At 36.7% G+C, this 17,667-nt stretch overlaps 1 protein-coding gene across 4 annotated transcripts in view; it reads right to left on the bottom strand.

Moving 5' to 3' along the window:
- ATRN (attractin) overlaps nucleotides 1-17,667 on the bottom strand; it is a 251,559-nt gene that overhangs the window by 176,669 nt on the left and 57,223 nt on the right. For all 4 annotated transcript variants that reach the window (XR_013156514.1, XM_077112624.1, XM_077112634.1 and 1 more), the window contains exon 2: nucleotides 1,266-1,349. Coding sequence is in view for 2 of the 4 variants with exons in the window: in XM_077112624.1 (XP_076968739.1) it covers nucleotides 1,266-1,349 (84 nt within the window). In the remaining 2 variants the exon portion in view is untranslated. The remainder of the gene's footprint in view (nucleotides 1-1,265; nucleotides 1,350-17,667) is intronic.

Here is a 17,667-nt window from a genome sequence, read left to right as displayed (position 1 = left end):
ATACAAGATTTCAAGTGATAATTCAAATTTTGGAAGATTTCTATCTGCCACCCAAAAACTAACTTTCCAATACTTAGAACCTTCTGATGAGACTGGTGGTGTTAACCCAATTCAATATTTTTTTCATATTATGTAATGAAATATAACAATATTCAGAGGAGCTGTGCAATTCAATGAACCATTATCTTCCAAAAGACCTACGCATCCTTTGTTTACAAAATCATGCAGGGTTTTGTAAAAGATCCATTCAAAGTACAAGAAAAACAATAGATTTAAATGTAACAATGTTCAAAAAGTTCACTGATATCATTTCAGATTCCACACTGCAATGTGATTTTAAAAAATGACTTGTCAAGTTTTAGAATAGTGTCAAAAAATAGTACACACAATTATTTTTAAAGGCTATTAAAATCTCCTTTTTCCTACTACATATTCAAGTAAGGCCTAATTTTCTTCACGTACTTCAAGTACAATAACATATCACAACAAAATGAATACAAAATATATAATAATCCAGCTGTCTTCTATTAAGGTAGACATTGAAGAAATTTGTAAAAAAAAAAAAAAAAAAAAGAAAAAGAAAATGCTACTCTTCAGACTAAGTTTTTTTAAATACAGGGTTTTTTCCCATAAAAATATGTCATATGTGCTAATACGTAGTGATTTTATCATTGTTACTCTTAAATAAATCAATAAAATGTTTTGGTTTTACTTTCTAATCTGTTAAAAATGGATAGATATAGCCCATATAAAAGTTATTTGGGGTCCTCAAAGTCTAAAAGTGTAAAGCAGTCCTAAGGCCAAAAAGCTCAAGAAACACTACGTTAAAGGTTTGCTGTGAAGGGAAAAAGAAAAAGAAGACAATAATTGGAGTAGTCTGGGGGGTCCAGAGAAGTGGTTGTTTGGGCAATAACAAAGAGCTATTTCTGTTTTCTTGCCCACCGTAAAAATAGGTCTTTAGAAAAATGACATAATATTGTAATTTTCTAATAGCTTAAGAAAATCATTAAAATTACTAAGCATTTTAAACTATTACAGTTGAAAATATAGAAATGTACAATCATTTGCTGCATTAAATCAACATGAATTTTTAAACTAACAATGAAGATCAGGGGAAATAAGACCAAATTCATTTGTCAAATAAGAAGTTATCAAATAAAAACCTGTTTTAAGAATTTTATGGCACAGACTGTTAATTTCACTTGTAGGAAAAGTAATGTCATACTGAGCTTGATACTAAAAGAAAAAAAGTAAATCCTACTTACTGTCCTTCAATGAGCCATGTGCACTTCGTTTTATATTTATAATTTCCAGGTCCATCTGTTACAAACCCAGAAGCTCCAGTTAGTCTGTAATTTAAATAAAAATAAAAAAACTTAAGTCCATGAGAATTCCATGATAATAATATATTTCTTAATTCTCAATACAATCCCAACTTATGCATCATTGGTATGTTAACGAATCTATTACCAGACAAAAATGACTGGATCGTTATATTCAGACAGCACAAATTTGGATGAAACTACTTGCCACACATTTTAAAATATAATACCTGAATATTTCTAGCTGAGGCTGTATCATAAAAATGAACACAAAATCCTAATTAAAAATATGAATTAGTTTTTAAAAATAAAGTTACACAGTTACACCTAGAAGGAGAATGTATTTAATGCTGTGTGGACAGGCACATCAAACTACAATATGCAACATACCTATTGTAGCCACTGTTTCTTCTGAAGTAGCTTTCTGCATTATCACACTCCAATGAGTGATATAGATTAACCCATCTTTCCACTACTGAGCACAGCCTGAAGTTTATTAACATTTTTAGTTGCCAATATGATGGGCACACACTTGTATCTCACTAATATTTTGATTGGTGGTAACCAGATGTTTGAGTATTTTTTCGTGTTTTGGCCAGTTCCATCTCCTCCTTTGGGAACTGAGATTCCATATTCTTTGCCCACTTTGCTACAAGTTATCAAATTAACATTTAGAAGCTCTTTTTATATTGAAGATACTTCCCATCTGTATGCTAAATGTACCATAAATATATTTTTCCTATACTTTGTATCTTTTGCTATATAGATGCTATTTCCTTCCTTACTGCTATTTCCACAAAATTTTTCCTCCCTCTTCCAACAATAATGTCAGCCTCTCTGAAGCAAATGCTCTCTTCTGAATCTGCCACCCTTACTTTGAGTCAGCAGAACTACTAACATCCCAATTGCCCTCCTCATGCACTAGTTCAGTGTCTTCCATTTGTCTGCATCAACATCAAGATATTCCATTCAAAATCCAGCCTCTCAGTTTCTTAACCTCACCTCTAACAATCTTTTCCTCCACCCCTCTTTAGCCATTCACTCCTTCGGGCCCTACCATTTCCAAAGACAGCACTAACATCAAAATCTTCATTTTAAGCCTCCTACCCTGTGAACCATATCTCTAATCTCTCCAGGTCATTTAGTCTAGTTTCCCCTTTGCAATAAGCCTTCAGCCTCGTGGGGCTATCAAATCTAGTAAGCTTCTTTTGTGTTCATCACCATACATCAACATATTTGCTCTTTCCTATTTACCTAGTTAAGAGTCCATGATTTCCTTGAATAGGGCATGAGATTTTGTAGGTTTGCTTACTGTGATGCCCCAATATATCCCAGAGCAATTTCAACAGTGAATAAAGAAGTATTTGCAAAGTCCCCTTAGGGAAATGACAAGTCAGGGGGGAAATATTAACTTTCTCATTTGGAGAATTCCTGATACTCTAACTAGCAGTGGGAACAACCAAATCAACAGGCTGAGCCCTCGATCTTGGGGTTTATTCCTATGAAACTTATCCCTGCAAAGGACAGGCTAAGCCTACTTAAAATTAGGTCTAAGAATCACCCCTGGAGAATCTCTTGTTGCTCAGATGTGGCCTATCTCTCTCTCAGCCAGCAGGGAAGCAAACTCACTGCTCTACCCCTCTCTACGTGGGACATGACTCCCAGGGGTGTAAACCTCACTGGCAACACGGGACAGAAATCCTAGAATGAGCTGGGACTCAGCATTGAGAGACTGAGGAAACCTTCTTGACTGAAAAGAGGAAGAGAGAAATGACACAAAATAAAGTGTCAGTGACTGAGAGATTTCAAACAGTCGAGAGGTTATTCTGGAAGTTATTCTTACACGTTATACAGATATCCCCTTTTTAGTTTAAAGTGTATTAGAGAGGCTAGAGGGAAGTACCTGAAACTGTACAGCTGTGTTCCTGTAGCCATGTTCCTTGAAGATGAATGTATAAAGATATAGCTTTCGCAATGTGACTGTGTGATTGCAAAAACCATGTTTCTGATGCTCTGTTTATCTATGGTATGGACAGACGAGTAAAAAATATGGATTAAAAATAAATAAATAATAGGGGGAACAAATGTTAAAACAAATTGAATAGACTGAAATACTAGTGATCAATGAAAGGGAATGTATAGGGCTGTAGAAAAAAATAGGGGGAGCAAAGGTTAAAATATATTGGGTAGACGGAAATACTAGTGGTCAATGAGAGGGAGGGGTAAGGAGTATGGTACGCATGAGTTTTTTCTTTTTTCTTTTTATTCCTTTTTCTGGCGTGATGCAAATGTTCTAAAAAATGATCATGGTGATAAATACACTACTATGTGACGATATTGTGAACCACTGATTGTATAACATATGTGGAATGTTTATATGTTAAGAATGTTCATGTCTGTATGTTGGTTTGTTTGGTCAATAAAAATATTTAAGAAAAAAAAGAGTCCATGGTTCCTTAGCAAGGGTAACAAAAACAGAGTGCAAATAAATAAAATCAGAAACGGAAGAGGAGACATAACCACTGACCTTGCAGAAATACAGGAAGTAATGAGAGAGGATACTATGAGCAACTATATGCTAATAAACTAGACAACGTAGATGAAATGGATAATTTCCTAGAAAGGCATGAACCACCAACATTGACTCCAGAAGAAATAGAAGAACTCAACAAACCAATCACAAGTAAAGAGAGTAAAGAGAAACATTAAGAAGTTCCCCAAAAAGAAAAGCCCAGGACCAGACGGCTTCACATGTGAATTCTACCAAGTATTCAAGAAAGAATTAGTACCAATCCTGCTCAGACTCTCAAAAAAACTGAAGAAGGAAGGCTACCTAACTCATTCTATGAAGCCAACATCATCCTTATACCAAAGCCAGCAAAGATACTACAAGAAAAGAAAATTACAGACCAATCTCTCTAATGAATATAGATGCAAAAATCCTCAACACAAATCGAATCCAGTAGCACATTAAAAGAATTATACACCATGACCAAGTGGGATTTACTCCAGGTATGCAAGGATGGTTCAACATAAGAAAGTCAATTACTGTAATATACCATATCAACAAATCAAAGCAGAAAAACCACATGATCATCTCGATCGATGCAGAAAAGGCATTTGACAAAATCCAACATCCTTTCCTGATGAAAACACTTCAAAGGATAGGAATAGAAGGGAACTTCCTCAACATGACAAAGGGAATATATGAAAAACCCACAGCTAACATCATCCTCAATGGGAAAAGATTAAATGCTTTCCCTATAAGATTCAGGCACAAGACAAGTATGACCACTATCAACGTTGTTATTCAACATTGTGCTGGAATTTCTAGACAAGAAAGAGAAAAAAAAGGCATCAAAATTGGGAAGGAAGAAGTAAAACTCTCACTGTTTGCAGACGATATGATACTGTATGTTGAAATCCCTGAAAAATCCAAAGCAAAGCTATTAGTGCTAATAAATGCGTATAGCAAAGCGGCAGGGTACAAGATCAAAATGCAAAAATCAGCAGTCTTTCCATATACTAGTAATGAGCAATGAGAGGAGGAAATCAAGAAAAAAAATTCCATTTACAATTGCAACCAAACAATAAAATATTTAGGAGTATATTTAACTAAGGATACAAAAGACCTATACACAGAAAACTTCAAGAAATTGCTAAAAGCAATCATGGAAGACCTAAATAAATGGAAGGGGATACCGTGTTCATGGATTGGAAGACTAACTATAGTTACAATGTCAATTCTACCCAAACTGATGTATAGATTCAATACAATACCAATTAAAATCTCAAAAACGTACTTGGCAGAAACAGAAAAAAAAAAAAAAACTCAAATTTATTTGGAAGAGCAGGATGCCACGAATAGCTAAAAATACACTGAGAAAAATGAAGTCAGAGGTCTCACACTATCTGACTTTAAGGCATATTATGAAGCTACAGTGGTCAAAACAGCATGGTACCGGCATAAAGATAGATACACTTGACCAATGGAATTGAAGAGTGTTCAGATATAGACCCTCAGTCAAGCCAACTCACCTGGGACAGAGCAGCCTCTTGTGCTTAGAGAATTGGATATCCATATGCAGAAGAATGAAAGAAGATCCATATTTCACACCCTACATAAAAATTAACTCAAAATGGATCAAAGACCTAAACAATAGAGCTAAGATCATAAAACGTTTTTTGGGAAATGTAGGGAAATATCTTATAAAACTTGTAATAGGAGGTGGTCTCCTAGATCTTACACCCAAAGCACAAGCATTGAAGAAAGAAATAGATAAATGGGGACTTCTCAAAATTAAACACTTCTGTCCATCAAAGAACTTTTTCAAAAAAGTAAAAAGGCAGCCAACACAACAGGAGAAAATATTTGGAAACCATATGGCAGATAAGGGTTTAGTATCCAGAACACACAAAGAGATTCTTCAACTTAACAACAAAAAAGACAAACAACCTAATTAAAAAATGGCCAAAAGACATGAACAGACACTTCTCAGAAAAGAAAATACATATGGCTAAAAAGCCCAGGAAAAGATGCTCAACTCCACTGGCTACTAGGGAAATGTGCATCAAAACCACAATGAGATATCATCTCACACCCACTAGGATGGTCATTACCAAAAAAACTGAAAATGACAAGTGCTGGAGAGGAGATGTAAAATGGCACAACCACTGTGGAAGGCAGTTTGGTGGTTTCTCAGGAAGCTAAGTATAGAACTGCCATATGACCCAGGAATCCCATTCCTGGGTATCTATTCAGAGATCATGAGGGCAAGGACACAAACAGATATTTGCATACCAATGCTTATCACAGCATTATTTACAATTGTCAAGAGATGGAAACAGCCCAAATGTCCATCACCCTAAACAAGCTGTGGTATATACATACAAAAAGAATATTATGCAGCTGAACAAAATCATGAAGAATGTAACAACATGAATGGATCTTGTGCAGGGTGTTGAAAATAGATGATATATGGGAAAAAGTAAAATCAATATATGCAAGGGTCAATAGTCAACAGTAATATATAATATGCTTCCAGTGAATGTAACAAAGGCATATGTCAAAACTAAATGTCAACAGGTGGGTGACTGGAAAAGGGGCATGGATTCTTTGTGGAAGAAAAGGAAATGTCTTCAGATAGAGTATGGTGGCAAAGGCATGTCTACACACTTAGACTGGATCGTATGATGTGTAAATAAAATTATCTAAAATGAAAAAAAATGAGCAGAGAGAAACAAGTGCTAGAGAAAATGCAGAGAAAGAGATGTACCTATTCACTGTTGGTAGGGAAATGAGAGGTGCAGCCAGTCCCTTGGAGGGCAGTATGGTGGTTCCACAGGAGGCTAGGGGTCAGTGTGCCATATGATCCTGAAACCCCATTGCTCAGCATATACCTGGAGGAACTGAGTGTGGGGACACAAATGAACATTTGCACACTGGTGTTTCAGGTGAGCCATAATGAATGGAGGTGACTTACGGGTACAATGACTGAGGAATGGAAGGAGGAACTAGGGTATAAACAAACAATGGACTGCTGAGCCTCCGCAGGAAGGAATGAAGAGGTAAAACATGCAACTAGATGAATGAATCTTAAGACCTGTATGTTGAATGATATATCAGGAACAAAAAGACAAATATTATCATGCCTCAATCATATGGACTAACCATAATATAAAAATTTGGTGAACTAAAGTCAAGAGCATGGGTTATCAGGTTGGGGCTTATTGTAAAGGATTCCAGATTCTAGATAAGCTCTTACAGCAATCACATATATTCAGAAGTTGTAACTGTTAATTCTAAACTCTGAGATACTGAGCTGTTTGGATTTAACATGGTCTTTCCCAGAAACTTCAGTTATTTATGAGACTCAGAGTTTAAGCTCTGAAGCTATGAAAGTCAGCAGTACTGCATACAGGAACTGTTTAAAAAGGTGAAAAAGTGATCAGACATCAAGCAGAGATGAATAAAACTGACCTGGACAGGACTAAGGTATATCAGAAGACTGGGTAAAGGATATCATCATCATATTTAAAACTTCAACTTCTATGTGAGACTAAATGGAGAGATGCTTATTGGTTACAATACTTATATTTTGGGTAGTTCATTACCTAATTTAACTTGTATGGTCAGTTTAGTTAACATTTCTTTTTCTGGAGTGATACAAATTTTCAAAAAAAGATCATGGTGATGAATACACAACTATGCGATAATATTGTGAGCCACTGAATGTACACCGTGTATGGAATGTTTATATGCTAAGAATGTATGTTTGTGTGTTTTGTCAATAAAATATTTTTTGAAAAAGGGTCTATGGTTCATCACAATATTCATCCCCTGAAAATCCCTCAAGTTCTTTCCCTTTCTCTCCCTCTGCTGTACTTGCCTGATATAGATGTCTCCATGTCTTAGCCCTGACATTCAGCTCACCCCTAAAATGTTAAAGTCTAAGCCAATCATGGTTTTCTGTGCCTCTTGCCAATGAATGATTAGAAATGGGTATCAATTAGGATTACGTTCTAATGCAAGTGACAGAAATGCAACCTAAATAGTAACAGCTTAACTAAGATAGAAAGTCTAAAGGTAAGCAATTTAGAGCTCCTAAGGCACTCCATAATCCTCAGGGACCCAATTTCTTCTATTTTATTGATCTCTTATCCTCAACACAAGGACTGCACCTCATAATTCAAGATGGCTACTCCAATTATAACTATTACATCTATATTTTACCCAGCAGGAAGAAAGTGAAGCACACACATCCTCCCTCTAAATCAAACATGATACATAAACTTACATCTCATTAACATAAGTCACTGACATATCTACATGTAGACAGAAGTTGAGAAATACCGCCATTATCCTAAATGACCCTGTACCCTTCAAAAAATCAAGAATTCTCTTCCTAGAGAAGCGGAGAAAAGATACGAAGGATAATTATTAGGCTCTGCACAGCATGTGATCTAACATCTAGATATGAGAGGAAATGTAATACAAGACTTCTAGAAAATATTTTCTCTTTCTTAAGAAAGTCAGTGTAGCAGGCATGGACAATCATCACTTATATCTCCCTACAAGGAAAGACTTGCTGCCAGCTGCAAGAAGCGTGGTTATCAAACAGCTTCCAACTCTCAGCTTCTTCAGGAGACACCTTGCCCAAGATCACACTCTTCACAGAGCAACCTATACAATGTGGAGGAAGGGGGAAGGCCTGGCCTGGGCATTCTATTCCAACATGGGATAATAGACAATATTGACTTCAAAGTTCCCCTTTGTCAGGGCTGCATCAAAGCTCAATCTCTTTCTTTGCCCAATGGAGCTTCTTGCTCCTTCCTCTCACAAATGCTGCAACCAACTTGCACTTCAAATTCCATCTCAGCAACTGCCTACAAAACATCCAGCCTAGCGCAGCCAAGATGGCAGCTTAGCAATGTGCGCGTTTTAGTTCGTCCTCCAGAACAACTACTAAACAACCAGAAACAGTACAGAACGGCTCCTGGGACCACGTCAGTGACGAGACATACAACATACCCCAGTCTGAACCAGCTGAATCAGCTGTGAGCCTCCCCGGAACCGTGAGTTTCCCAAGTTGCGGTGGAAGGCACCCCTCCCCCACAGGCTGCTTCCCAGAGGGGAAAGGAAAGAGACTTTACCTGCAGCAGGGGCTGAGCCCAACCAAACGCCAATCGTCGCACTAATTAACAAATTTTGACTACTAAAAATAGGCTCCCAGCTCTGGTGAACCTGGTCAAAGTGGAGTTCGCTCATTGGGCTGACGGAAAAAGAAAAAAAGAAAAGAAACACAGGTTTTTGTGTCTGTGTTTTGACAAAGGCTTAACTGCCTTTGGATACAGTGGCAGGACTTGTCAGGCTGAAAATGCATAGGCAGAAACAAGCTCGTTCAAGGTCTTGTCTGGAGCCTGTGACTTTCCCAGGGGAGGGGTGAAGCCCAACTCAGGTAGAAACCCTTTCTCAAGGAATTTAGACACCAGAGCTTGGTAATTGGAAGCCATTAAAACCAGCCTACAACCTCTCCTCTGACTCCGACACGCCCCCAACAGGGAGGGTCTGCCAAAGTTAAAGGTACTGCATCAAATTACACTGGGGGTACCTGCAGGCAGACAAGAGCCACATACTGGGCAGGATAAGAAAAACACAGCACACAGATTTCACAGGAAAGTCTTTCAACCTATTGGGTCGCACTGTCAGGGAAAACTAATGCAGTTGACTCTTTCCTCCTGATAGGAGGACAGTTTGGTCTGGGAAAATCCGGCTGCAGTCTACAATACCTAAGTAGACCTTCATAAGGGTAGGGGGAAGAAAGGCACCATACAAGCAGGGCAAGAAACAAGAAAACAAGAACTAAAAAATTCTCCTCTGTTAAACAAAACCTAAGCTACAGGTCCAGGAAAAGCTGAACTGAATGTCAAAGAATAGATAGGCAATAAATTAATGCAGCAAGAAAACCCTAGGTAAAAGAAGGGAAGGCAATCTCCAGAATAAACTAATTAAGGTAAGTAAATGTCTAGACACCAGCAAAAAAATTAAAAATCACACGAGGAAAATTGAAGATATGGCCCAGTCAAAGAAACAAACCAAAAATTCAAATGGGATACAGGAGCTGAAACAATTAATTCATACTATACAAACAGACATGGAAAAACTCATCAAAACCAAACCAATGAATTGAGGGAGGATATAAAGAAGGCAAGTAATGAACAAAAAGAAGAAATCGAAAGTCCGAAAAAACAAATCACAGAAATTATGAGAATGAAAGTCACGGTAGAAGAGATGAAAAATACAATAGAAACCTACAACGGTAGATTTCGAGAGGCAGAACATAGGATTAGTGCACTGGAGGACGGAACATCTGAAATCCAACAAGAAAAAGAAAACATAGGGAAAAAAATGGAAAAATATGAGCAGGGACTCAGGGAATTGAATGACAATATGAGCGCACGAATATACATGTTGTGGGTGTCCCAGAAAGAGAAGAGAAGGGAAAAGGAGGAGAAAAACTAACGGGGGAAATGATCACTGAAAATTTCCCAACTCTTATGAAAGACTTAAAATTACAGATCCAAGAAGTGCCGCATACCCCAAAGAGAATAAATCCAAAGAGATTTACTCCAGGACATTTACTAATCAGAATCTCAGAGGTCAAAGAGAAAGAGAGAATCTTGAAAGCAGCAAGAGAAAACAAATCCATCACATACAAGGAAAACCCAATAAGACTCTGCATAGATTTCTCACCAGAAACCATGAAGGCGAGAAGACAGTGGGATGATATATCTAAATTACTAAAAGAGAAAAACTGTCAACCAAGAATTCTATATCCACCAAACTTGTCCTTCAAAAATGAGGAAGAAATTAAAACATTTTCAGACAAAAAATTACTGAGAGAATTTCTGACCAACAGACCAGCTCTGCAAGAAATACTAAAGGGAACACTAGAGACAGATACGAAAAGACAAAAGAGAGAGGTGTGGAGGAGAGTGTAGAAAAGATGACTATGAGTAAAGGTAAAAAGAAGGAAAACTAGATATGACATATAAAATCCTAAAGGCAAAATGGTAGAAGAAAGTACTACCCGTGCAGTAATAATACTAAATGTTAATGGACTAAACTACTCAATCAAAAGACATAGACTGACAAAATGGATTGAAAAACAGGACCCATCTATATGCCATCTACAGGAAACACATTTTAGACCCAAAGATAAACTCAGGTTGAAAGTGAAAGGTTTGGAAAAGATATTTCATTCAAATAACAACCAGAAAAGAGCAGGAGTAGCTATACTAATATCCAACAAATTAGACTTCAAATGTAAAACAGTTAAAAGAGACAAAGAAGGATACTATGCACTAATAAAAGGAACAATTCAGCATGAACACATAACAATCATAAATATTTATGCACCGAACCAGAATGCTCCAAAATACATGTGGCAAACACTGAAAACACTGAAAAGACAAATAGACACATCTACCATAAAAGTTGGAGACTTCAATTCCCCATTCTCATCAATGTACAGAACATCTAGACAGAGAATCAATAAAGAAACAGAGAATTTGAATAATACAATAAATGAGCTAGACTTAATAGACATATACAGAACATTAAACCCCACAACAGCAGGATAAACCTTTTTCTCAAGTGCTCATGGATCATTCTCAAAGATAAACCATATGCTGGGTCACAAAGAAAGCCTCAATAAATTTAAAAAGACTGAAATCATACAAAACACTTTCTCAGATCATAAAGGAATGAGGTTGGAAATCAATAATAGGCAGAGTGCCAGAAAATTCACAAATATGTGGAGGCTCAACACACTCTTAAACAACCAGTAGGTCAAGGAAGAAATTACAAGAGAAATCAGTAAATATCTTGAGGCAAATGAAAATGAAAACATAACATATCAAAACTTATGGGACACAGCAAAGGCAGTGCTAAGAGGGAAATTTATTGCCCTAAATGCCTATATGAAAAAACAAGACAGGGCAAAAGTCGAAGAATTAACTTTCCACTTGGAAGAACTAGAGAAAGAACAGCAAAACAACCCCAAAGCAAGCAAAAGGAAAGAAATAACAAAGATTAGAGCAGAAATAAATGAAATTGAGAAAATCAATAAAACCAGAAGCTGGTTCTATGAGAAAATCAATAAGATTGATGGACCCCTAGCAAAAATGACAAAACGAAGAAGAGAGAGGATGCAATAAATAAGATCAGAAATGGAAGAGGATACACAACGACTGACCCCACAGAAATAAAGGAGGTAATGACAGGATACTATGAATAACTTTATACTAATAAGTACAACAATGTAGATGAAATGGACAATTTCCTAAAAATGCATGAACAACCAACTTTGACTCGAGAAGAAATAGATGACCTCAACAAATCAATCACAGGTAAAGAAATTGAATCAGTCATTAAGAAGCTCCCCAAAAAGAAAAGTCCAGGACGAGATGGCTTCACATGTGAATTCTACCAAACATTCCAGAAAGAATTAGTACCAATCCTGCTCAAACTCTTCAAAAAAAATGAAGAGGAGGGAAAGCTACATAACTCATTCTATAAAGCCAACACACACTCATACCAAAGCCAGACAAAGATATTACAAAAAAAGAAAACTACAGACCAGTCTCTCTAATGAATATAGATGCAAAAATCCTCTACAAAATTCCAGCAAATTGAATCCAGCAACACATTAAAAGAATTACACATCATGACCAAGTAGATTTCATCCCAGGTATGCAAGGAAGGTTCAACATAAGAAAATCAACTAATGTAATACACCATAGCAACAAATCAAAGCAGAAAAAACCATGATCATCTTGACTGATACAGAAAAGGCATTTGACAAAATTCAACATCCTTTCCTGTTGAAAACACTTCAAAGGATAGGAATACAAGGGAACTTCCTTAAAATGATAAAGGGAATATATGAAAACCCACAGCTAACATCATCCTCAATGTGGAATAACTGAAAACTTTTCCCCTAAGATCAGGAACAAGACAAGGATGTCCACTATCACCACTGTCATTCAACATTGTGTTGGAAGTTCTAGCCAGAGTAATTAGACAAGAAAAAGTAATACAAGGCATCAAAATTGGAAAGGAAGAAGTAAAACTATCACTGTTTAAGGATGATATGAGACTATATGTCAAAAGCCCTGAAAAATTCACAGCAAAACTACTAGAGCTAAAAAACGAGTACAGCAAAGCGGCAGGTTACAAGACCAACACTCAAAAATCTGTAGTGTTTCTATACACCAGTAATGAGCAATCTGAGGGAGAAATCAAGAAACGAATTCCATTTACAATTGCAACCAAAAGAATAAAATACGTAGGAATAAATTTAACTAAAGAGACAAAAGACCTATACAAAGAAAACTACAAGAAATTGCTAAAAGAAATCACAGAAGACCTAAATAGATAGAAGAGCATATTGTGTTCATGGACTGGAAGACTAAATATAGTTAAGATGTCCATTCTACCTAAATTCATTTACAGATTCAATGCAATACCAATCAAAATCCCGACAACTTACTTTTCAGAAATAGAAAAACCAATAAGCAAATTCATCTGGAAGGGCAGGTGCCCTGAATAGCTAAAAGTATCCTGAGGGAAAAAAATGAAGTCAGAGGTCTCACACTGCCTGATTTTAAGGCATATTATGAAGCTACAGTGGTCAAAAGAGCATGGTACTGGCATAGAGATAGATATATTGACCAATGGAATCAAATAGAGCGTTCAGATATAGACCCTCTCATCTATGGACATTTGATCTTTGATAAGGCAGTCAAGCCAACTCACCTGGGACAGAAAAATCTCTTCAATAAATGGTGCCTAGAGAACTGGATATCCAAATATCTCACACCCTATACAAAATTTAACTCAAAATGGATCAAAGACCTAAACATTAGGTCTAAGACCATAAAACACTTAGAGGAAAATGTAGGGAAATATCTTATAAATCTTATACTTGGAGGCAGTTATATAGACCTTACACCCAAAGCAAGAGCACTGAAGAAAGAAATGAATAAATGGAACTCCTCAAAATTAAACACGTTTGCACATCAAAGAACTTCTTCAAGAAAGTAAAAAGACAGCCTACACAATGGGAGACAATATTTGGAAACGACATATCAGATAAAGGTCTAGTATCCAGAATTTATAAAGAGATTGTTCAACTCAACAACAAAAAGACAGCCAATCCAATTACAAAATGGGAAAAAGACTTGAACAGACACTTCTCAGAAGAGGAAATACACATGGCCAAAAGGCGCATGAAGAGATGCTCAACGTTCCTGGCCATTAGAGAAATGCAAATCAAAACCACAATGAGATATCATCTCACACCCACCAGAATGGCCATTATCAACAAAACAGAAAATGGCAAGTGCTGGAGAGGATGTGGAGAAAGAGGCACACTTATCCACTGTTGGTGGGAATGTCAAATGGTGCAACCACTGTGGAAGGCAGTTTGGCGGTTCCTCAAAAAGCTGAATATAAAATTGCCATATGACCTGGCAATACCATTGCTAGGTATCTACTCAAAGGACATAAAGGTAAAGACACAAATGGACATTTGCACAGCAATGTTTACAGCAGTATTATTTACAATTGCAAAGAGATAGAAATGGCCAAAATGTCCATCAACAGACGGGTGGCTAAACAAACTGTGATACATACATACGATGGAATATTATGCAGTTGTAAGACAGAATAAAGTTCTGAAGTATCTAACAACATGGATGGACCTTGAGGATACTATGCTGAGTGAGATTAGCCAAAAACAAAAGGACAAATACTGTATGGTCTCACTGATAAGAACTAACATAAGTGAATAAACTTGGAGAATTTCACTGGTAATAGAGATCATCAGGAGATAGAAATAGGGTAAGATATTCGGTAATTGGAGCTCAAGGGATACAGATTGTGCAACAGGACTGAATGTGAAAACTCAGAAATGGACAGCACAGTACTACTAACTGTAATACAATTATGTTAAAACACTAAATGAAGCTGCACGTGAGAATGATAGAGGGAGGAGGGCTGGGAGCATAAATGAAATCAGAAAGAAAGATAGACGATAAAGACTGATATGATATAATCTAGGAATGCCTAGAGTGTATAATAATAGTGAGCAAATGTACAAATTTTAAAAATGTTTTTGCATCAGGAAGAACAAAGGAATGTTATTACTGCAGGGTGCTGAAAATAGATGGTAATTAATATTTTAAAATTTTACCTTATGTGTGAGACTAAATCAAAAAATGTTTATTTGGTACAAAATTTATATTTTGACAAGTGCATTTCCTAATATAATTTATGTAGATAGCGTGATTGAACACCATAAGCACTTGGAATCTTGGGTAGGACATGAGATTTTGTTGGTTTGTCCAGAGTGATGCCACGATGAATCCCAGAATGATTCAATCAGTGTCATGGTTAGGGACAGGTGTCAACTTGGCCAAGTTGTGGTACCTGTTCATCTGATTGGGCAAGCGCTGGCCTGTCTGTTGCAATGAGGACATTTCATAGGATTAGGTCATGATCACGTCAGCTACATCCACAGCTGATTCCATTTGTAATCAGCCAAAGGGGAGTGTCTTCTGCAATTAGTGATGCTAAATGCAATCATGGGAAGCCTTTTAAGGAGGACTCAGAGGAGACAGGTTTCATTCCTGCTTTGGCTGGTGAGCCTCTCCTGTGGAGTTCGTCCAGGCCATCCATTGGAGTCATCGGCTTCGCAGCCTGCCCTGTGGATTTTGGACTCTGCGTTCCTACGGTCACGTGAGACACTTTCGTAAATTTTATATTTGCAAGTGTTCCCTGTTGGTTCTGTTTCTCTAGAGAACCCTAACTAATACAATCAGTGAGTGGAAAAGTATTGGCAAAGTCCCCTTTGGGGAAAGGTGAGAATGGGGAGAAATTCAACTTCTCCAGTTGAATTCTTGATATTCTCACAAGCAGTGTGGACTGCCAAGGCTATAGGCTGAGCGCCCAGTTTGGGGTTTGTTCATATGAAACCTAACCTCACAAAGGATAGGTCAAGTCTACTTAAAATTTAGGCCTAAGAGTCACCCCCAAGAGAGCCTCTTTTGTTGCTCAGATGTGGCCTCTCTCTCCAGCCAACACAACAAGCAATCTCACCACCCTCCCCCTGTCTACATGGGACATGACTCCCAGGGGTGTGGACCTTCCTGGCAACGTGGGACAGAAATCCTGGAATGAGCTGAGACTCAGCATCAAGTGATTGAGAAAAACCCTAGAATGAGCTGAGACTCAGCATCAAGGGACTGAGAAAACCTTCTCGACCAAAAGGGGGAAGAGTGAAATGAGACAAAGTGTCAATGGCTGACAGATTCCAAACAGAGTCGAGAGGTTATCCTGAAGGTTATTTTTACGTATTAAGTAGATATTACCTTATTATTCAAGATGTAATGGAAAGGCTGGAGGGAACTGCCTAAAAATGTAGAGCTGTGTTCCAGCAGCCATGTTTCTTGATGATGCTTGAAGAATGATATAGCTTTCACAATGGGACTGTGTGATTGTGAAAACCTTGTGTCTGATGCTCCTTTTATCTACTTTGTCAATAGACATGGAGAACATATGGAATAAAAATAAATAATAGGGAGAACAAATGTTAAAATAAATTTGGTTTGAAATGCTAGTGATCAATGAAAGTGAGGGGTAAGGGGTATGGTATTTATAATCTTTTTTTTTTCTGTTTTCGTTTTATTTCTTTTTCTGAATTGATGCAAATGTTCTAAGAAATGATGAATATACAACTATGTGATGATATTGAGAATTACTGATTATATATGTAGAACGGAATGATCATATGTTAATGTTTTTGTTTGTTGTTAATTGTTTTTAACTAATAAATAAATAAATTTTTAAAAATCCAACCTTTGACAAATGCCCAATAACAGACCATCCTTATCCTCTGGACTTTGCTTCAATGGGATTTTATGGCTGGAAGTACTGTAACCATCATGCTATCAGCCTGAATACAAACCAACACCAAAGATGGCAAATAAAAGGAATACAAAGGCCCCTGAGGAGCAGTCCCAAACCAACCACAGAGATCACCACACTTTAGACTTTTAGCTTTATGGGTAAATAAATTTCCCTCTGGTTATTGTTTTATTTCAAATATTTCATTTTTATTTCAAATATTAATCTAATATTTTTCAAGATACATTTACATAATTTTACAGGTAATGCATAAATATGTCACAGTCATTTTTGATAACTCAAGAAAAATTTGCCTTTCTTATCTCCCCAATTCCTCTTTACACCCACCCTCCACTCACAAGATAAACATTAACCATCTAGTAAGTATTCTTATTTTTCTTCATATTCAAGAAATTATGATATATGCATGGTGCTCTTAAATCATTTTTTGGTGGCATAAATTGATTATTCAAATTTTCTCCATCTTTCTTTTGTCAGTCAACAAAATCTTGCAGTAATCTTTCTAAGTAATCAGAGAGTAGTCTAATCTACTCTTTTCCATGCAGCATAATATTCATATCTATGGCTGTACCATCATTTTTCCTGCTTTTTCTTTACTTAGATTTATTACATTTTCAGTTGGTTAGCATTATGCACATTGCTGCAATGAATATCCTTATACACATGGCCTTACTTGTGTTTTATTTCTATCAATCTTAACTGGAAGATTACTAGACCAAAAGGAATGTGAATTTTAATTGTTAACCAAGCTGCCAAGTTATTTTCCATAAGGCTTTAACGATTCACATTTGTGCAGCAATGTATAAGAATATACTTTCTCCACAACCCCCCTACATTAGGTGTTTTTATTTATTT

The sequence above is a fragment of the Tamandua tetradactyla genome, chromosome 1, assembly GCF_023851605.1.
Source record: "Tamandua tetradactyla isolate mTamTet1 chromosome 1, mTamTet1.pri, whole genome shotgun sequence".
Lineage (NCBI taxonomy): Eukaryota > Metazoa > Chordata > Mammalia > Pilosa > Myrmecophagidae > Tamandua > Tamandua tetradactyla.
The sequence above is the reverse complement of the archived record's forward strand: the minus strand, read 5'-3'. Positions and strand labels throughout refer to the sequence as shown.